General features: G+C 42.2%; 1 protein-coding gene across 2 annotated transcripts; it reads right to left on the bottom strand.

Moving 5' to 3' along the window:
• Positions 1 to 32: 32 nt before the first annotated feature.
• Positions 33 to 19,318, bottom strand: hspa12b (heat shock protein 12B). Of its 2 annotated transcripts, none has more exons than XM_025904605.1 (14): positions 18,845 to 19,318; positions 16,887 to 17,458; positions 16,227 to 16,309; positions 15,697 to 15,821; positions 15,426 to 15,612; positions 15,072 to 15,176; positions 14,745 to 14,861; positions 12,193 to 12,370; positions 6,477 to 6,563; positions 5,398 to 5,502; positions 5,065 to 5,323; positions 4,866 to 4,969; positions 3,341 to 3,531; positions 33 to 3,255 (listed from the first exon to the last, which is right to left on the bottom strand). In XM_025904605.1, exons 2-14 carry the CDS (start codon positions 17,029 to 17,031, stop codon positions 2,782 to 2,784), a joined length of 2,160 nt encoding a protein of 719 aa, XP_025760390.1. In that variant the 5' UTR covers positions 17,032 to 17,458; positions 18,845 to 19,318; the 3' UTR covers positions 33 to 2,781. The 2 variants fall into 2 exon arrangements, with proteins under 2 accessions (XP_025760390.1, XP_003452414.1); XM_003452366.5 differs by having other exon boundaries at positions 16,887 to 16,950.
• Between the last annotated feature and the right edge of the window lie 3,000 nt (positions 19,319 to 22,318).

The following is a 22,318-nucleotide window of genomic DNA, read 5'->3' as shown; positions in this document are numbered from 1 at the left end:
TTTGACATGTTTGACCCATGTTTGGATTTTAATTTTGGATAAAATGAGGTGTTGTAAGCAGTCAGACACACGGCAGACGTTAAGTATAGTCAAACAGCAGGGGGAAGAAGAACGACAGCTGATGTTTCTTGTTTTTGTTTTTTTTGTCTGTAGGTTTTCTAACTGAAGCTTTCACACGGTAACATCCATTAAACATTTCAAGCACTGCATCTTTTCACACATGTTATGTGTTTTTTTTTAACTGAGTAATGGTGAAGTGGAAGCAGACTGTCAGCAGTCCCCCTCTTTAGTAACACACTCCTGTGTCCTGTGATCTGAAAGAGTCGTTCCATAACTTCTAATTTGGTTTTGTGTTACGTGACAAACTGCCGTGTAACATGGAAAGTGAAGCACTGATGCAACGTCGAGCAGTTCTGAACCATTTGTTAGCCCCGCTGGGTGAAACTATTTATTGGAGCACTCTCATCAATAAATTCACAGCTGAAACCTGGACTGTTTGTTCTGACTGACGTTTGTGTGAGCATTCAAATGACCTTTGTTTAAAGAAGTGATCCAGACACAAGTGAACTTTTGAGTTGTATTCAACAGCGATATGGATACAAATGCATCCCAGTTTGGACAACATATTAAAGATGAGGTCGGAATTATGTTTATTCATGTTAGGGTTATTACACAAATACACAAGAAGACAGTTACTGGTTTACCATGATGAGGTCTGCATGACCTTCGCTCCACAGCTCCACACATATACCTGATTTTCTTTGTACAGGTACTCAGTACAAGGCTCCACTGATCAAATCTTGAGAATTATTAGATCAATAAAGTGTAACAATCATACACTGTTTATAAAAGATGGATATAGAAACTGTGATGTCAAGTACTATGTCATAAGTCATATTTTGTATCAACTCTGTAGTTGCCAGTTAGGATTTCCACAGCTTTATCATCTTTTTCCTCCACAGTGGGGACCATCATTTACAACATACACATGTACTGATTAAGACCTGAAACCTGGGACTTAGGTCTGAAGCTTATTAGACATAAGTTGTAACTGAGTGCATAGATCAGGTTAGCATTTTCTCATATATGTTGTACAAAACGACACACTCACTGCTTCATTAGTTACCAATGCTAGTACCGGGTTGGACCCTCTCTGACCTTCATTCTTTGTTGCAGAGATTCAACAAGATGCTGGAAACATTCCTCTGAGATTTTGGTTTATGCTGACGTGACAGCATCACACAGTTACAACACATTTGTTGTTGCAAATCTCCCATTCCACCACATCCCAAAGGTGCTTTACTGCACTGAGAAATGTGGTGATTTGAGTTTGTGACATCGTGCCTTATCTGCTTGGACGCCAAATTCTGACGCTATCATTGAAACGTTGCAGCACAAATTCACAATGATCAAAGCATGCAACATTTTTCCAGTCTTGTCAGGTTTTGGTGAGCCCGTGTGAGCTGCTGCTCCCTGGATGTTATCTAGTTTTCAGATCTTTATCTATAAACCCTAGAGATGGTTGTGTGGGACAATCCCAGTAGATAAGCAGTTTCTGAAATAGACCAGCACCTCTGGAACCAACAATCATTCTCCATTCAAGGTCATTTAAGTTGCCATTCGCTCCCATTCTGTTGCTCGGTTTGAACTTCAGCAGGTCATCGTGACCATGTCTGCGTGCCTAAGTGTACCTAATGAAATGGCAAGAACGCAGGTTTAAGGAACTTCACAATAGGTTTCGGTTTTCAGACATAAATGCATCCATCTGCAGGTAGTGAGTGAGTTCTTATGTGCATGTGGTGCTTCATCTAGTGTTTCCAGTAGTAACAATGCATCTGTAGAGGGCTAAAGTCCATATGTTAAAACAGGACATGTTAGCAACTAGCTGGTGGACATAGTGGGGCGTTTATCAGCTGATGAGCCAAATGTTTCCTGATGAATTATCTGAAGCCAAAAAAAAAGAAAGAAAATAAAAATAAAAAGACAAAGCACTGGATTTAAATTCATAGTTTCCACTCAAAATAAAAGCTCACAACTTTTAGAGGTCATGATATTGTGATTTAGGTTTATAAGCTTCTGCTTCAAATAGCACAACTTTATTTTTTTTTGTTCAAAGTGGTTTGAAACATTTTAAATGACGCACATATATCTTATAAAGCCACAGCTCTTTTCTTATAGTATGTGTTTTGATCGATCCCAAGGCAGTGTTGTAGTTCAGTCTTTGCACCGCTAGGTGGAGTGCTTTCACATTAGAGAAACAAGGCTGCAGTCCAGTCGGTGACGTTATTTTCGGGGTTTAAATAAGGCATTGTTTATTACACGAGGCCCAAAGGTAAAAGTCTGTATGTTTAACGATCAACATGAGCGAGTTTCACTCAGTAGGTAGCATATTGTGTTTCGTTAGAGTCACTGAGATAGTAAAGTCTGTAGAACATTTGCCGTTTGTTTACTCGCTCTCCAGCTTTTATTCGTTTTCACAAAGTTCCCACAAAGTGTTTCTCTGGCTGTTGGCGGGAAATGCTGCTGACGTCATTATAAGGCGAGACATGACGGACTTTGTCCCTCTTCGACTTCAAAGAGATTCAAGGACTTTGGTGTTTGTGAAAAATGGATTCTCTCTTGATCTTCTTGCATCCTAAGTTGCAAGTTGCTCCTAAGAATGCAGTGTTTTCCCAACAAAACATGTCGCCCACTCCCAAAGTACCGCTTTTTCTAAAATTATCATCCCTCCAATCAGCTAATGTGTGTTTTTGCATCCATGGCTCCACTTCCTGCTCCTCCTCAGTTAGACAGGAAGTCTATGGAAGCCCGGACGGAGCGGTTAGACATGACATCAACGGCCGTGACTTTAATCTCTGTGTCGCCAAACTGCATGGTCGCTCTGATTTCCCTTCTCTCTGGGGTTCCTGCTCCTGCTCCTCCCACCGCACCCGGTGGCGGTAACGGTTCGGGCAGGTCTAAGGTTATTGTCCCACACTTCCTGACTCCAGGGTCGGAGATGTATGTGACGTCATCGGTGGCGGTGCAGTAGATGTTGATGATGATCTTCCGTTGGCCCAGACGAGCAGGGGTGTAGCTTCGCCTCACAACCTCGCCCAGGGCCACCGACTGATCGACGGAGACGAAGCGATCGAGGATGTCCGTGCACCACTCACGACCGTCTTTGATGAGGAGTTTGTCCCGTGGGTGGCGTCCCTCCACAAACCTGTTCAGGACACCAACACCATAGGTCAAAGGGCAACGACGCACTCGGACCTGTGACAGAGAGCGAGAGAGAACGATCGTAAGATAATGTGTTACAGCGCTGCTCCGATACTGTCCGATATTCCCGAGCTCTCACCACGGTGGGATCCAATCCGAAGAGCACAGCGCCCTTTAGTATCGTAAGACCAACGTCGTGAGGAATGATGATGCGGCACGTCCTCCCCAGTGCCTTCTGGACGGCTTTTTGCAGCATAGGGGATTCTGCAAAACCACCAACTAGGAAGAGGAAACGCACACCACGCACTTCTGGTTTTGTCATCAGCTCCTCTGTGAAGGAAGAAGATATAAAGCTTCTTTATAAGTAATTTGGTTTTCCATTGAGAGAATTTCTGCCTTTTCCAGCAGCTGTCCCTGGTGTTTCTTCATGTCAAACCCTTTGTTGACTCCAGTTTTCTTTTATTGACCACCAAATATTCATACTAGGAAACCATTCCATGGTTTTGAATGTACCACTGGCATGCGCTTGATTTGAAACAGACTGCATTTTTCTGCTTTTGTTCTCTTTTGAAAAGGCTGGAAAACCTAAAAATGAAATCACAACCATCTTGAAAAGGGTCTCAAGGAAAGCCATTATTTTTGATTGATTTGAGCTGTAATTTGTAGCTGTAGCAGCTTTTTTTCTTTTACATCTGAATAAGCAGACTTCATAGTTCTGGCAGTCGATAATCTAGTAAGGTCAGAAGTTCGAGCAGTGTACAAGAATCTAAGCAAACTCGTGTCCCATCTTTAGTCTACGTAATCTGTTTTTTTGTTATGTTTTTGTTTTGTGCTTTGAAAAAAAATATGAATTAAAAAGTCACCAAATATTGGTCTTAAAAAATACTATAACCTACCCAGGTTATGAAACCTACATTCTTTTCAATGGCCACCAGATGGCGATAGCTGTGATTACGAAAAGACTTCCTGTCCTATAGAAGTCTACGAGGAAAAAGCTCTTTTATTTGACACAGATAAACACCTTCCTCATGCGTTTGTGGGCTCAGTCACTTGTTTCGAATAAGATATTAATGTCATTTGATTTCAGAAATGAGGATCATTCAGGTTAGGCTCATTTGCAAGCAGTTTCACGTTCAGACACGCCCTCTATCGTCATATCCAGTTTCAACACAAAGATAGCAGAAATTCATCTTGAGGCTTCAAAATGGGATTAATGGGTGACTTCATGGTAGCTGGGTCTATCTTTTATACTGTTAATGTGTGCACTTAAATTTTACCAGTGCTAACAAGCAACTCTACCCTGTTGTTGAAACATGGTCACTTCTGGTTCCAAAAAAAACCAACATAAAAATGTCAATAATTTCAAGGGCCGATTCTGCACAGGTTCATCTTGAAGCCCAAGCACGGCGTTTGTTGAGCTTGAATACTAGTTTTATCTCAGAAAGCCTTTGCGCTGGCTTTCTACTGGGGTTGTTTTTCAGGTTTCTGCTAGTAGATTTACTGCAAAGTTAAACAGAAGAGTTATGTGAAAGTACACAAAACATAAGTGGGGAGTCGAAGGAAAAGGAAGTTTTTAAGTGCCCGGGTCTTTTATGTCAGTCAGTACATTTTTGTGTATAGCATGTGCGCAGCAGCCCCCTTCTCTGGACATTTGTCTTTCTTACCAATGTGCTTGACAATCTTGCTGATGGTGGGCTGGAAGAGCTCATTCATGGCTTCCTGTGTTAGCCGCAGCATCCCCTGGGAGGACCACTTCACTATATTCATACTACACACACAGAAGGAAGAAAAAAAATCACTCTGTCATCTAAAGTTGCACGTACGCTCGTTGTTCACTCATCGCACCTCTCAGCCCACACTCACTTGCTCCTTCTCAGGGCAGCCTCCACACTCTGCCCTCTGTGCCTCTTGTAGTAGTCGATGAAAGAGAAAGGCAGGGAGATGTTGAGGGCGTTGGTCCTGCCCGGAGACGCTGTGCGTTTCCTCGCCTCAAACGCGATCATGAGGTCCACCCAGGCCGCTGGCCGCTTGGCTTTAAAGCTCTGGATGAAGTCCTCGCCAAAGATCTGGCACAGCATGGCTTCGAAGGCCAGGTCGACGCCGACGGCGCCGTAGGGACCGCCTGGCGGAAACACTGGAGCTATGGAAACTGTAGGAAATGTGTTTGCTTTTTTTGTCCTTTGTAAAAGGATGTACCTGAGGCCTTGTAGAGCTCTTTAAGAGTTCCCTGTGGCTGCTCAATCTGATGGACTGTCAGGTCAACTGTTCCTCCTCCGCAGTCTGCAACCACATATCTATCACCTACACAGAGAGGGCACGGATGAACACATGCTGTTGTTTTGTTTGCATCCTAAGAACATTTTTGCTTTTTCATTTCTCATATTTCAGATATTTGAGAGAAAAAAACACATATCAAGCACATCAAGCTTGTAGGAGGAAATCGTGGAAGATAACACGTCTTCATTTTTGTGGACGATGCAAAAATGCGTGTGTGTATATTGAGATTGTCTGCAGCTTCCCCAGAAACTCTTGAACACGCAGTGTTTTGAATGTAAACAACCTTGAGGCATCTGTGGTTGCTGCTCTTCCCCTGCTAGAGTGTATGTTTGTGATATGTCCGGTGATAAGGGTTAGTTTTCGCGTAGCTACCCTGATGACTGCACGCTAAACACAAGAGCTCATGAGACGTGTAGAAGCGAGTGAGGAAGAGAAAAGAAGGCGTCTTATAAAAATACAAGACGAGAGGAGGAATCAAAAGATGTTTGCAAGGCAGGAAGATAAGAGAGTCTCTTCTTCTTTACTGTATCTACCGTGCAGAGAGTCCCATGGGGTGGGTCCTTCCTGTGTGTGTGTGTGTGTGTGTGTGTGTGTGTGTTTGTGTTTGTTGACAGGGAAGAGAGCACGAAGGGTCAGCAGGCGCACGTGGCTCCACAGAATGTTGTCATGCCTCAACAGCAGAGTGAACAACTTTCATTCTATAACCCAGGAAAATGCAAAATATGCAGAGTAATTGTTAATTTTTCACTCATACATATTTACAGTACAACTAAAAAAAAGGATCTTATTATTAAAACACATCAGGCGGCCATAATTAGATCATTTAAATCAGCTCAAACGGGACCTGCAAACCTCAGGTTTGGGGTTTGTCCTCTATTAAAGTGGGTGGGTTTGCTCCTCAGAGTCTGCAGGCTGGGGTTAAAGGTCAAAGTCATCAATATCTCCCACATGTGGGGTCTGCCTGTCTCTCAGGCTCACATACGCACAGATGGCCTTACCAGTCTGCAGCTCTGACCACAGCTCTCCAGTTCCACTCTCCACCAGGAAGGTCCTGCTGTGTCTGGATCGCCTCAGCTGCTCCCTTGCTGTAACAGAACACACACACAGAATTATTTATTTATTTGTTTTTTATTTCTTTGCTATTCAGAGGCACAAGCCAGAACCTCTTCTGTCTTTCTGTGAGTCGAAAAAAAAAGTTGAGCACTGAGGTGAAAGTGATGCTTCTCCAGATGGTTCCATCACATTGGCATTACTAATTTTGGGAGAAAAACATGGAATCAAAAGGGAATTCTCGAAAACAGTTCATCATCTTGTCTGTCAAACACTAAAACTGTTATCAGCTGTTTCCACAGCAGGTAGCTCTGCATGTTTGATTTGGCAGTTTTTTCACAGGATGCCCTGCAGATGCAACCCCAAGGGGAGTTTGTGTTACCAGCTGGAATCAAGCCAGAGACCTTTAACCTGCCAAGTGTTATCCATTACACCACCTGATCAGGTTAAAATCAGTAACATGAACATATTTATAGGCTGGTACAAAAATCAGTTTTGGTCTTTATGGTTAATTTAGCACTTTAGGCCACTCTGACTGATGAGCAGCTGTCTTCGATCTTTGCTAATTTATGGCTTTTTGGACCATTTTAATATAAACTAAATATCTAACAAAAATAATGGCTTGCTACGTGACATTGATCACCCATGAGTTTTGCACTTGAGCTTGGTTAATGAAATCCCAGCTTTTTCTTAGTGTGTTACTGAGCACTAATTAGCAGGTATCTGCATCTGTACATTTTCACATTTCGTGGATACAGCCTACTAACCAGGCTTGTTAGCCTTAACTGATAATTAAGCCCTCCATCCATCTGCTAACCTAAATATGTGACCCAGCAGTAGAAGAGCAGACCACAAACACAGACCTAGAATCCCAGCTGTGCACAGAAACAGCCAAGCAATGACTTTCCAATATTTACAGTGTTGGTTGTCCTAATGTCACTTCCTGCAAACATCTCTCAAAACCTTACCCAAAAAATGCAGTTCATTGATCAGTTTATGATGCATAACCTGCAAATAACACAATTATGCCCCAAATCCTCATCCTGGGAACCTCTATGAGGGCAAAACCTCTGCTTGGCGCACTCAAAAAGGCCTGGATGTGCAACCTTGCTGGTCAAGCGAAAGAACTTTGTTATCGCATTGATGTTGGCGACTTTTGCATTCTCAATCTGTGTTGATAATACTGGATTGTGATTGATTAGCGGGTTTTGACTGATCAGTGGAGGATTTCAGAAACTGCTGATCTGCTGAAATTCCCCCACACAGACACATCTAGGGTTTACAGAGAAGGATATTTTCCTGGGCCTCATGGATGTGCAGTTGACAAATCTGTGTCAGCTGTGCCATGCTGTCCTGTCAATATGGACCAAAATCTCTGAGGAATGTTTCCAACACTGAAATTTTACCTGTTCTGAAGGTAAAAGGGGTTCCAACCTGGTACTAGCAAGATGTACCTAAAAAGTGGTCCGCGAGTGTTTAGTACACTTTTATCAAGACATTTGAAGTCTTGTGAATCGGTTACAGTAAATTGGCTTGGTGTCTGTTAGTAGGTCTGCCTCCTGAATTCTGCATTAGGGTCCTAAGACCTGCAGTCCAGTAACTTGACCGTCATTTATATGATCTGGAATAAAGAACTTATGATAAAAGAAGACAATATAACTGTTTGCCTCCAAGTGACCAAATAACTAATTGCAAGATTATTGCACTTAAAAAAAAGAAGGAATGTCTTTGGACTCTCTCCAGCTGTGAGCCCATAGAGTCATCACCACCGTTCACCACCTTGCACCGCCTCGCCTGGATTCAAACATTCTTTATCTCTCTGTATAAACACACTTGGTGCACGGTCAGACACTCAAGTTTGCTTTTGACTACTACTCCTCAATGCAAAGAGGTTCCTCAACTTCAACCCGGCAGAGATAAATGTTTGTAATCTATGCTACATATGAGAGTTTATGGCATTTATGCAGGACGAAGCATAAATCATCCGATCCAAGTTAAACAAGAAAACCATACAGTCATAATATTTTTATGTGACAGGAGCAATTTGTTGGAAATGAAGAATGCTCTCGAATTTCAACATTTTGTTTGTTCTCGACGTGTAAACTGTGAGAGTGGCGGGCTAAGTGGACGGATGGGGGAGGCCAACAAAAACACAGCAGGCTCACATGCAGCTGGCAAAAATACAACATACCTGACAGGCTGTTTGACAGAGCAGATACACTATATATGCCTCCACACGTCAAGGTGAACACATGAAAGGAGACATAATGGTTCTGAGAACCAAATAGTTACAAATCAATGGAAAACTAGATGAGAAAGTTAAAATGTAAAAAAAATATATACAGCATACGCCAGTTTTTTTGATTAGACATTTGGCAAGGGTGCTGGTAAACTGTGAGCCTGATGAAAGGCATGCGTAAACATGTGTGTCATAGGCATTGAGCACAGCTTTTGATGGAGGGTAGTGCTGGTGAAAGTGGTTTTTACATGGTTTTCTCAAACCGCAAGAACACCACACACCACAATAATTAGAGTAATCGACGGGGGGTTGTGGGGAATAAGAACAAAGGTTGGAGACTTATTGGGCAACACTGTGTCGAAAGCAAATATACTCTCACTGTTGTTTAAGGACCTTGGATGACACAGAAGGTAATGGATGTACCTCTGGATCTGTTTGTGTGTGTGTGTGTGTGTGTACATAGTAAATGAAGCTGAACAAAGAACAGCACAATCACACAGGCCTTGATTTCGCTGGTGCCTGCGTGTATGTTTTACAGGGGTGATGGATGGAACACAAGTCTGGAAACCATTTACATGAAACAGCAGAAAAAGAAAATGTGTGTGCGTTAACGACTCCCCGGTGCTATCTTTGGAGATGAAATGAGGTGGAAGACGCGCTAAAGATAGTAAAAAAACACGACTGGGAGACCAAGCGTGTGTGAAAATACGTCTGTTTGCTCGAGTCCTCGGAAAGCGAGCGAAAAAGTGAAAGAGGTAGAGAAAGTCTGGGAGAATAAAGGGAAAAATGAAAGTGAGTGAAGGAGAGGGAGACTGACAGGCCAGGAGGGGGTGAGATCATAGTCTCGCTGCACCTTGTTCCAATTACAATATCCTGTGTTTAGTGTGTGTGAATGTGTGTGTGTGTGTGTCACTGACTGCATATGTATAAGTGGGCCTTTGCAGGGGTTTTGGTCGGCATATGCGCCCGCTGAATTATGCATCACTCTTCTTTCTCCCCAGCTTGAAATGACTTTTTCTTCATTGCTACATCTTCGTGGTTTTTCCTTCATGTGGGCATGAAGGACACGCTCTTCTGTTTTGGAAGTTTTTTGTTGCGTTTCAGCTTTTTGTTAAAGTTCTCACTTGTGTACTGGTTCTGGAGGTACTTTCCCCGACTGTAAATCCCCATATTTGAGTTTTCTTTTAAAGCTGCACTCTGATCCAGATTTCTATAGCAACAGTGGCTCACATTACTATGTGTAATGTGAATGAAGTAATTTGTAGGCATACACTCACTCAGAAATATTGCCTGAATTTATTTTCATTTCATTGGCAAACGTTTGGCTCATTGCTTTGGTTTTTCATGAATAAAACAAGTTTTTTCATTTTAATCTTTTAATTAAATTCCAAATGTACTAAATCACTTATAGACAAATCAGATGAATTATTATTGACTTAGGCATATTCAGTTAATAGGACTTTTGGATAATTGTTTTGTAATCACACAAAATAGTATAACAATTAAATTACGTGCCACAATTGCTAAGAGCTAAATGAGATCATTAATTATATGCTATTGTTCAATGGAGAGTGACCTTTTTCTTCTAATGAACTCATGCTTACTAAGCCACAGACCTCAGTGATGGATCATCATCTGTGACTCAGATGCAGCCCTAAAATGGTTCAAATGATCTCTTATACCAAGAAGTCTTGCTGTCTTTGTTCAAGGCTTTGTGTCTTTGAGTCCCACCAAGCTTGGTTCTTGGGCCCCTTAAATTCATTTGTCTCAGATCTCTGGGACAGATTATGGAAAGTTTTAAAACAAGCTTAATTGTTACTTATTTGCTGATGATAGCCAGCTTTGTTTCTCAAACCACATGAGGTCAGGGATTAGTAAAAATGGTAAAAACTCTGCAGCTTGATGCTGATTTTGGTTCTGGTTGTCGTCCTCTGGGACCGTTGGCCTTTGCTGTTAATGTCAGTATGTGTAATTCAGAGGTTATCCTTGGTCAACCACTGTCCATGTTAAACTAATGTTTCCACCATGGAAATATTTCACCGCTCCCTATATTGACGTGCAATTTTCTGTTTTTTAAATTTAGTAAATGTTTACTAAATCAAACAGTATCACCCCACTATAATGTCCCTTCACTGGCTGCTTTTAACATTTATGATCCAGTTAAAAATCCACTCCCTTGCTTACAGATCATTGTACGGTCATGCTACCTTGCATGTCGTCGTGTTTCTTTAATTTAGTGTTCAGCCAGCTCACTCAGGTCAAACAATCTGAAATGACTGTTTGCTCCATGTGCTGATCTAAGGGCATGCAGTGATAGAGCCTTTGAGGCTTTGCACTGCTCTTAGCCATGTTTAAATAATTACAAATACGTTAATCTTTTTTTAATTTGTTTTTCAAATGTTCTTTTGTATTTTGTGTCATTTACCTTCTTTTTCTATTAGCTTAGATCATATTCTACAAAGCACTTGGTGAATCCTGTCTGTTAAAAACACTAATCTTAAGTATTTCCTCCTTGTGTATTTTAAAATAGTTATTTTTAACATGGACACACTGCACACTCCTATCTGTGCTGTTGCTGACATTCAATAAACCAGTTACACACTTCACTTATATTGTTACAGCATCACTGTTCTAACATTTTTCCTGTCATTGCAGATGGCTACTTTTTCTTGAACCTGGTTCTGCCCTCAGTTTCTTCTTGTTAAAAGGGAGTTTTTCCTTCCCACTTTCACCAAGAGCCTGCTCATAAGGAGTCATCTGATTTATTCTCTGTATTATTGTAGGGTCTTTACAATATCTTACAATATAAAGCTCCTGTTTTTTGTCATTTGGCACTAACTGTAGCAGCCTTTAAGTACTATTTGAGTTCTATTTTCATTTAAAAAGTGTAAAATGTAGTAGAAATTCCAGCTCGTTCCTTTTTAAGAGTTTCAAGTGATTTCTCATGAAATGTTAAGTGCTTTGCTTGTACTTTGTCTATGCAGAAAGCGATCTACTGCCACAAACTTAACTAAACACTAATCACTTCTAAGGAAAAGCTTTTCTGGCACTGCGTAAAGTTAATTAAAGAGCTGATGTGTTAAATAGTTCCTTGCATCCTCTTCATGGGAATTCTGTGGTCTGTTTCAGATCAGACCCTATGGTCTATCCAAACACTTCATCGCACACACAACTGCAAAGTCATCTGAGGCAAAACCATGAGTAGTATCTGCATTCAGATCGCTGTCCTTAGCGCGCTCTCTTTTTTTTGTCTTTAACAGAGGCGCATTTAGCCTTTGAAAAAAAGACCCCACAACCCCCAAGTGAAATCAGAAAGCAACATTTCCAGGAACACAGTGCGGTTTCACGCTCATGCTAATGGCAAAGTCAACAACAAGACCCCTGCTCAACAGAAATTACATGCACACATGCTCTCTGTTCTCTACCTTGTCTGAAGCTGGAATCAAAGGGCCGGGAGACGTCCAATTCCAGGCCGTTTGTGATTGGCTGCATGCTCAGGTCAATCACCTGGTGGAGGCGGAGCTTCCGACAATAAATGGATGCAGCCTCGGGTTCAAGCGCAATGAGGAGCTGCTCAGGACAGTCAGGAGACACCAGACCAGCCTATAAAGGACACAGCAGAAGCCTTACCCATATTGTTGACTGACAGGCAATACTTTTTAATACCTGGATGAAAATCCTTTCAGTCAATTTCTGCCTGTATTTTAGAAAATATGCACATCATCAAAACCCTCCCCCCCCCCCCCCCCTCGATTGAGATGCTCTGCCAGGCGCTTACTGCAACCACCTGCAGCTGTTGCTTGTTTGTGAATCTTTGTGTCCTCAGTTTTGTTTTTAGTAAGTGATTTAATAACTGTAGCTTAAGGATCAGGTGATCGACTTGGTCTTTCTCCGGCATTATCCATTTGCACTGTGAAGTGTTGTATGAGTAGTTTTACAGCATTTGGCTGAATTCATCCTTCTACTTCTTTTAGCAGTCACAACATCATTGAAGACTGGTTCCACTGGCAGCATGAGATGCCCATCCTGTAACATTGTCTCCACTATATGATGTATGCTTCACATCAAGAGCTGTTCCTTTACGTCGCCATACGTTTTTCTTCCCATCTTTCTACTATATCATCTTGGCTTCATTGTCCAAAGGATCCCCCTCTTTTACAATCTTTCTGGCAAATTTTTAATTTGGCCTTTAAGTTCTTTAGTGTAACCAGTGGTTTGCACCTTGTATTTACATCCATGAACATATCGTTTGATTGTAGTTTTGCACGTAGCACTTTGCTTTCAGACCTCTGGCCTGCTTGTGGTTCCTAGAGTAGAATGGGAGGCATAGCCTTCAGCTTTCAGCTTCCACGCTTGGATTCGGGAGACAGTTTTAAAATTAGGCTTAAAACTTCCCTTTTTGATAAAGCGTATAGTTAGGGCTGGATCAGGTGACCCTGAATCCTCCCTTAGTTATGCTGCAATAGGTGTAGGAAGCTGCTGGGAGTGTTTTTTCTTCACTCACCTTTTTTCACTCTCCATGTGTTTACACACCACTCTGCATTTTAATCCTTAGCTATTATTAATCTCTGGCTGTCTTCCACAGGGTATCTTTTATCCTGTCATCCTCCCCTCACCCCCAACCAGCCGCAGCAGATGGCTGCCCGTTGCTGAGCCTGGTTCTAGTGGAGGTATTTTCTGCTAAAAGCGAGTTCATTCACTATTTCCCTAATATTTTGATCAAGAAAACTAGAATATGAAATCATGACTGTATTATGAATTTTAAAAATATAGCTAATGGAGGGAGAAAAGGAGAAAAATATTATAGAAAACAAAAGTGAATGCATGGATGCATGTTGTAATAATAGAGATAATTAAAGGAGCCATTCATATATTTACAACTCAAATGTCAATGTTATTTAACATAAGCAGCACACAGACAGTGGATACAAATAAATAGAAACAAACACACACGGTGAATGACAGCAATGGGAGCAAATTCACTGACAGTTGGGATAAAACAGTGAATAGAGTAGGAGAGGTGTATAAGCATAACTCATGATATATTGGGGGTAAAGTTGAGTGTGAATGTGTGTGTGTGTGTGTGTGTGTGTGTGTGTGTGCGTGCAGGGCGGGGGTCTAGTTTAAACTTCCTGTGTTTGTATGCCGGTCTCCCTCATTGTTCAGCCCTGATGACATCATCACCAGCAGGAAGTGCACACGCCCCAAGAATCAAGGCAGGAGCCAGCTCAGGGTAAGTGTGTGTGTTTGTGTGTGTGTGTGTGTGTGTGTGTGTGTGTGTGTATCAGTGTTAATATGAAAAAGTGTACGGATTCGACTATTCATGTCTGTACTAAAGTGACTAAATGGTAGATGGCAGATAAAAGTAAATAAATAATCACAGTGTTTGTTGCGTCAGTAAAGAAAGGGTGGCATTAAGAGTAAAAGGTTGTGGAGTCTTTCCCAGGCTGGTCCTTTCCCATTGATTTATACTGGGATAGGACCTCTTGCATTCCTGGGCTTGTACGTACACTTCCTACATCTTCTATGTACAGTTCATAGAGAACGGTGTGTGCATGGGTGGGAAGATGTGTAAAGAGGAAAAACGCAGTGTTATAATTTGTGTGTGTGTGCATGTGTGTGTGTGTGTGTGTGTGTGTGTGTGTGTGTATCTGTGTGTGTGTGTGTGTGTGTGTGAGAGAGATAGAATTGTAAATAATCCTCTGTGAGAACATCAGTGCTTATCTCATGCTTTATTCACTATCTTTCTTTCCATTGGCCCGCTGTTCTTCCTATTCTTCCTATTCACACACACACACACACACATGCACACACACATGCACACACACACACACACACACACACACATGCACACACGCACACACACACGTACTCCACAGTGATTTTCTGTGTATCCACATGTGCACAACACCGTAATACACCGTAAATAATAATAATAATTTAAAAAAATCAACAAAACAACAATGTGTTTTCATACCAGGTATGCTGCTTCTCTCATGAACTGTTTGGCAGGTTGTCTCCACACAGCAGGAACAGTAATCACCCATCTGATCTCATCTCCCTCCAGCACTGATGAAGACTGGTCTTTCACCTCCTAAAACAGGAGCCCCCCCCACAAAAAAATCATTTTCTTCTTCTACTCTCAAGTGAAACACACAGAATGAAGTGATCCCCCAAGGGGTTTCATTTAAAAGTGCTAAACAAAGGTACAGCAAACACACATACATGCCATACATGTTCTATCCTAGAATATGTGAAAGTATTCACTGTACAACAATCGTGAAGGAAGTGATCTGAGGTGTACCTTGAGCGCATGTTCCCTGAAGAAACGAAGGGCATGCGCAAACACGTCTATGGCCCTGACCTTCTGACCGTTCACCGCCTCCAGTTCCGTCTCCATAGTGAGGTCCTGCAGCAAACACAATCACAACTGCTGAAAAAAACAAAACGCTGCACCAAGAAGTCTGCAGCACCAGTTAAAGCTTGTTACTTTCAACCACAGTTTTACTTCTCAGCTGTGGGCAGTGACATAAAAATCTCCCACTCTTGCACATGTCAGTGCACCATAATGTCATGCAGAGAGGACACATATTTAGGTTTCTCTTTATAGCTTTAACACCGGGTACGAGATGTCACTATTTCCACATCTGTTTCTTACACTTGTGCTGTGGATCTTCATTTTGAATTTGTCAAAGTAAAGCCAGTGCCGAGCCTCTTCTGGATCCAAGTCATGGTAGAAGTCTCGAGCGGCAAACCCAAAACTGTGGAACCGCAACTCTGGAGTGAGCAGCAGACATGTTGGGCTCTTCTGGTTGGCCACTCCAGGGTCGCCACCCTCCCAGCGCCTGCATTTAGTGAAGAACCACTCTCAAAACTTCAAAATAAAAATACAGAGTATATAACTGATGAGAATGCACACAGGCTCTCACTTCATCATATGTATGGCTTCTGAGTCCTGTGTGAAGCTGAAAGCGTAGCCGCTGGAGGTCGTCCCAAAGTCTATAGCTATGACAACGGAGAATGGACAGGCCATCCGGGGCCTGACCTCCACCCTCTTAGAGAGCGAAGAGAGACAGAGAGGTAAGAATGGTTAAGGTTTCTATCAGTAAACCTGGTGGCGTTTTAAACTGACATTCCTAACATTAGTGGACAGACTCAGAACAGAATTAATAAGCAGGCTTAGAAATCAGAAGCTATTTTTGATGGACCTCTACTTGCATACATTGGCGCCAAGTTGGTGTGTTTCTTTGCCACTAATTTCAGCCTCTCCGTAAGTTTTATACTGTAAGGTAAATGCTATGGTAAACCACTAAGAGCAGTTAGAAGTGGATGTGGCATTGCAGGCCTCGTTTAAGGACTTTATATAAAGTTAAGTAGTAAGAGAGGAATGGGTGTGTAGGAGTGCCTGTGGTGAGTGGCCGTGTGTGTGTGTGTGTGTGTGTGTGTGTGCAGTAGCTACCGGTGAGGGTGAGGGTGTGAGGGGAGTGATGCTGCAGTCATTTCTGGCTGTGGCAGGCGAAGATGGGGTGGATACGTTTTCACCTGGAAGACAAGGGAGGAGATGAAATGTGTCAATATGCAGTAGTGCTAACAGGGGGTGTGGCTAATGAGGGAAGTGAAGGGGAATCCCTTCTTAAATATGAAAGTTTCTTTAAGTCTCAATATTGGAAAAGCACCACATGCACTCCCTGAGAACAAACAGAAAGGTCATCCTGTCTGTTTAAGGAGATATGCAGTTATGGGAAAACCCTTATCATAAGAAAGGAGGTGGTTCTGAACTGTCATCAGCTACTGATACTAACATGCTGAAACTGTATTTGCTGAGTAACTGCAGAAAACACCTCATTTTTCACCGTGGAGGTTAGACGATTAGGTCAAATGTAAACACACTTGACCTCTCTAGATCAAAAAGTGATAATCGTAATGGAATGGAATGGAATCGTGGGAATGCCACTGGAATGTGAAGTGTGTAGTATACCCAAGTGGGAGAGGGACATGGAAAGGTCAGCATGTCCACGGTCCAACAGATAAAGAAGGAGAAGTGAGTCATTTGGACAGGACTGCAATAGCAAACTCGTGTTGATGTGTGTGCGTGTCAGTGTTTGAGTGTGCATCTCACTTGGTATCTGCAGGCTGTTGGAGTCTGGCTGCAATACGTCAGCCATCTTTACAGGAGCCAGGGTCTGCAGAGAAACAAACCGATGATAACGTGATGAATGGAAAACGATGTCTGTGGAAAACACGGCTGTAATACATATTATCATCTATTTGACTCTTAACACTGAGAAAAAGAACTTTACCCAAGTTTCATGATATATTTATATAATACATTAGCTTTTTTAAAGCAAAGTTTTATCTGGCAGGCACACTGGTAACACTGTTGCCTCAGAAAAAGAAGAAGGTCCAGGATTTGAGTGCAGTGGGCAGCAGAGATCTTTCTGTGTGTGGGGTTTGCATACTTCCCTTGTGCCAGCGTGGATTCTGTCCTCCCACAGTTCAAACACATAAATGTTTGGTTATTTTGTGATTCCAAATTGGTTGCAGAGTGGGGTTGCTGAGTGCTGAGCTGCGTAGTGCGTAAAGGTCCGTCCCAAACCTCCTCTTGCACAAAAACTCTGCACCTAAGCTTCCTTACATGGGTTTAGACAGCATAGCAGCTCCTGCAATTTTGTCCATGTAGTTTATCATCTGCTGCAGATACAATGATCAAAAATTGAGCTTTTTATTCACATGTTTCAACATAATGGCACATGGATATCATGGCTCCATCAATTCACTAGCAGGTGCACTTTTATGGCCTGCAGGGATACTTTCGGAAGTCATTGTCAGGATTATTATTAGTAATAACACTCCTGATCTTTGTGCCATCACAAAAACCAACATACCAGAGTCAAAGCATCACATTACGAGGTCTGTTCACCAAACAACATGACGCAGACACTTCTTTGGAAGGCGCTACGTGCTGCATAAACATGTTGGAAAAATAGAAATAGGAAGCAAATGGGGAGTTTTGGACAAAGCAAACCATCATTCACAGCTAACTTCAGCATCAAACTTAAAGCTGTTAGAGCTGCACAGCAAAGATTATAATATGATATAAGTAAATGAGAGTCGATTAAAATAGTAAGATATGTTGTTATTATGTTAAAGGCTGGAGTATATCTGCTCCATGCTCTGTATATATGCTGCATCTGCTGAACTGACTTATTTCTCCTAAAAAAAGCAAGTACTGTATGTGTGTGTTTTTGTTTTTTTCCCTATGGCCAGTGTGTGTGTGTGTGTCTATGTGTGTGTGTGTATGAGTATTGATTACAGCTCTGGGATTATACTGTGATCTGAGCCAGGAGTAAACTAAACAGATGAGTGCAATGAAACAAAGATGTGTTTGTTTAAATCTCTTTCTTGTGAGTGTGTGTGCGTAAGAGAGAGAGAGAGAGAATAAAGCGACCATAAGTCAGCTTGACATCCTTTCTTTGCATACATGCATGCAACATCTGTGCGCATTTATCCGAGCCTGTGCCTGTGACACTGGAATATAACGTGTGTGTGCATCGCTCGCTTCCTTTCCCAGCAGCTGTCCTCACTATTTGATGTTAAAACCAGAAAGAGGATGAAACTCCCCAGCTATCCCCTGCCTTTTTGTTTTGCATATACCTGCCCCTTAGTAATGTCATTCTTTTTCTCTCTGTCGTCTCATCATCTCCTAAGCCTAATGTGCGGCGGATGCTTCACACCCACCCGAGTCCCAGCCGTGGATCAGCAGAACATGCAACTAAAACTCCTGAGTGACAGGTTTTGCAAAACACTCCACTTTTATGCACCATTAACAATAAGCTCTATCAGTCTCTAGACTGCAGGAGAAACTGCTGACAACATATGTTAGACATCTTTATCAGCTTTGACAGTCAATTCAAAATCAATGCAAACTTGCACAAACAGGATTTTGCCATCTTAGACAGAAGTTCTTTAGCTCGGAATAGAAGGATTATTGCATTCCTCTTCAGAGAGTAATCAACCTCATTATGCCAACAAGAGCTGGACCCCACAAAAAAAGCTTGATCTTTTAAGTGAACTCACCCTTTAAGTGCTGCTTTCTCCTCTGTGCCCCTTGTTGTTTCAGCCTCTCCTGGCTGCAGCACAACAATATTCCCAAACTCTGGAACTTGGCAAACTTGGAATCTATCTCCAGGGGTTTGCGATGGAGAGAAAAAGGGAAGAGGAGGAAACGAGAGGATGCTTTTCTAGGAATCCCGTGTTAAGAATGGAAGACTTCGTCCCAGCTGACTTGCTGGCAGATTCTCTGAAACCGGAATTCCAGAATCGGAAGAAAATGATGGCTTGTGCAAGAAAAATGACTGGAAAACATAAAGAAAATCCTCAGTTGCTTTCGAATGGATTTCTGAATTGGGTTTGCAGCTCAGCCTCTCTGCAGCTCAGCTCACCGTCTCCCTGCTCTGCACAGGAATGTCAGAGAAAAGTGGTGACACACACACACATGCAAACACAGACACGCATACACCAGTTGCAGAAGTAGGAGGGCTGTGACAGGGCACGGTGGGGGATTTACCCCAATGGGAAATTGCCGTTTGCGTTGGCGACTGAGGGTGGAGTCATTTTGAACAGTTAAGTCATCTCGCCCTCTCGCCTCCCTCCGGCTCCTACACATCTATCCTTCCACAGTTTAATTAGCTCTTCCTGTCTCCTTTTTTGCTCTTCTTTTCATCTTTTTCTGTTTTTTCTTTTTTTTGTACTATTTCTATTCTCATTCTCATATCTTTGCACTTTCACTGATATTGCAGCTGGCCTTCTTAACCTCTTCACACAGGCGTGCAGATCATACAGGTATAAGGGGCGGGACAATTTTCTCTTTTTCTTATGCTTTGGGTGTCCGTCCATGCATTGAGGTTGAGTTCTGCGCTGCAGGGATCTGATTTCTCCCCACTAGAGCTGTGATGGAAAGCATACATTAACCCCTCGTGCTTGCATACACACACACCTACGCACAGACGACACGTTGTGACTAACCGGGCCCTCTCCCAATGCACAGAAGAAGCAAGAAGTGAGAAGGAAAAATGGCCCAAGGTATATACACACACATCCACATATACACCCCTTATCCCGTCAGATTTCCAAATCGAATTAGAGTGTAGGCTTACTAGTGTGCAACTGTGTGTGTGTGTGTGTGTCTGGAAACCATTACCTGGCACGCCTCCCCTTTGCTGCCCAAAAACCAAGAGGCCCCATACAGATCCTGCCATCACCTCTCTCTTTCTCTTTATTGCCTTTTTTCATGCAGATGTTTTCCCCCCACATTTAAAGCACACTCTTTCTTTGTTTAATCCCTTTCATTTGATCTCTTGCCCACGTTCATTTGCTCCGGTTAATTTTCTAATCATTTACATCAGCAGTCGGGCGGTAACATTTCAGATCTGCGCTTTTCATCATTTTGATTGTGTTTAGCAGCCGGCTTCATCCTGATCATCATCAGATCTACAAGAGGGGCCTCGCTCTGGGTCCGCTGCCCCTTTCCTCAGCCTCACCATTCTCCTCCGAGATTCAGACGCAGGAAACTGAGCGCGGGAAGTGATGGAGTCAGGTGACAGGAAGGAACCCCTGCGTGTCATTCCTCTCATGAATTCCACATTATCTCTGGAACCCTGGAAGTCCTCGAGCAAAGGAAACACACCCATAACACTAATTCTAAGACACGGTTTCCCTCCAGCTCCTCTAAATAGCTCACTGTTACAGACACGGCCTGAATGAGAACCTGTTCCCTCCCAAGATAACATCAGACCATATAATGTTGATGCAGAAGAGCCACGTAATAACAATTCCTTTCCTTCTTGATCACAGCATCCAGCTAACTTGGGTTACCGATGACAGCAGGAAGAAAACAGTAGTTCAAACTCCAGTAATACCCGATGTATAAATAACAACATTATTTTTTAACTAACGTGTGCCACTCCTGTTAGCAAAGAACAGGAAATTGAGTGACTGACTAGACCTGAAAATTGAACATATAAAGCATTGTCTGGTCTGATGAGCTTTCATGTTGTTTGGCATAAAAAACATGAAAGCATGGATCCGTCTTAACTTTTATCAGTGGTACAGGCTGATGGTGGTGTCGTGGTGCAGGGGATCATTTCTTGGCACACTTTGGAGCCCTTAGTACCAAACAAGTATTGTATTAAAGCCATCTTTAGACGTCTGCTTCCATCAGGATAACTTACCGTGCCAGAAAGTCCAGATCATCTCAAACTGTTTTCTTTAACATGACAGTGAGTTCACTGCACTCGTATGGCATCCACAGTCACCAGATCTCAATCCAGTCAAGAACCTTTGGGATGTGGTGGAATGGGACAATCACATTATGGATTTGCAGCCAACCTCTGCAGCAACTGTGTGATGCTATCACGTCAATATGGACCAAAATTTCTGAGGAAAGTTTCCATCACCTCGTTGAACCTGTTTCATGAAGACTTCAGGTAGTTTTGAAAGCAGAAGAGATGTCCAACCCAGCACTAACAAGATGTAACTAATGACGTAGGTGATGGGGGAACGTGTGAGTGTAGCTGGAACACGTTAGTGGTTGGTGAAGTTATGCCAGAAATCTCTATTTTGCTTCTACTCCGTTAAAAAGTTTAAATATCTATTTTTTGCTTTGTTGATTTTGAAATTCTTATATTTGTTTGTTGTGTTTAACTTCTATTTTTTTAACTGTTAGAAGAAAATAATTTTCTAAATCTGGGATAAATTAAATCAGTCTTATATCTTATCTTATTAGCTCTTCTTAATGTTAATTAGCATGCTAAGTTTTATGATAAACTAAGTCACCGCTGATGGCATTACTGGCTTCAGTCTTATCAGTGTCTTTGAACAAACCGATTGTGCAGCATGAACATGCAAGACCTTTCCATTTAAAGAGAACATATTCTACTCATTTCCAGCTTCAAAGCTAGTAACTTTACTTATCCTTATTTATCATATACCTCTGTGCAGCCAACAGTTCATTAACTGTCTAAAACAGGCTGTTTCTCTGCTATTGAAGCCAAGTTCCTGCTGACTGGCTGCCCCTTGTAAACAGAAGGTTTAAAAAGCAGGTGGGTGGGGTTACTCTGCCAACATCTAGAGCAATGAAGCTTTAACCTCATTATTTGACACTTTAGCAATGTGTATATGAGCTTCCAGGATTGTAAATAACAATGGCACAATACATAAACTATGGAAATTATAATAAATGTGAGCCAAAGTATTTTCAGCAACCAAGAGGCCCCGAATCTGAACACTTGAGGCCCACAGTGTAGAGGGGGAACTGTTAGAGGGGGAATGAAGCAGCAGTATTGGTTTCTCATTCTTTTAAACTTTCAGGAACAAATGTACAACAAGAGGATTTTTTTTAGTCATGCTAAAATTAAACCCAGTGCATGCCTGTTGCTCATTGCAGGCTGAGTGCTAACAGAACCTTGGATCATAAGCACCTGCATGCAGGAATATTGCAAGAATTCTGAGTTTCTGCAGAAAAATAAAGGCCAGTATTAGACTTCTGGGTGC

The sequence above is a fragment of the Oreochromis niloticus genome, linkage group LG3 (assembly GCF_001858045.2).
Source record: "Oreochromis niloticus isolate F11D_XX linkage group LG3, O_niloticus_UMD_NMBU, whole genome shotgun sequence".
NCBI lineage: Eukaryota > Metazoa > Chordata > Actinopteri > Cichliformes > Cichlidae > Oreochromis > Oreochromis niloticus.
The sequence above is the reverse complement of the archived record's forward strand: the minus strand, read 5'-3'. Positions and strand labels throughout refer to the sequence as shown.

What these genes read in the sequence shown, in the direction of transcription:
- hspa12b (XM_025904605.1), bottom strand. Translation starts at nt 17,031, where the DNA reads ATGATAATATGTATTACAGCCGTGTTTTCCACAGACATCGTTTTCCAT. An exon ending in TCACACCCTCACCCTCACCG is followed by an intron (nt 15,822 to 16,226) that starts GTAGCTACTGCA and finishes TCGCTCTCTAAG; the next exon opens with AGGGTGGAGGTCAGGCCCCG. An exon ending in TGATTCCAGCTTCAGACAAG is followed by an intron (nt 6,564 to 12,192) that starts GTAGAGAACAGA and finishes GTTCTGTTACAG; the next exon opens with CAAGGGAGCAGCTGAGGCGA.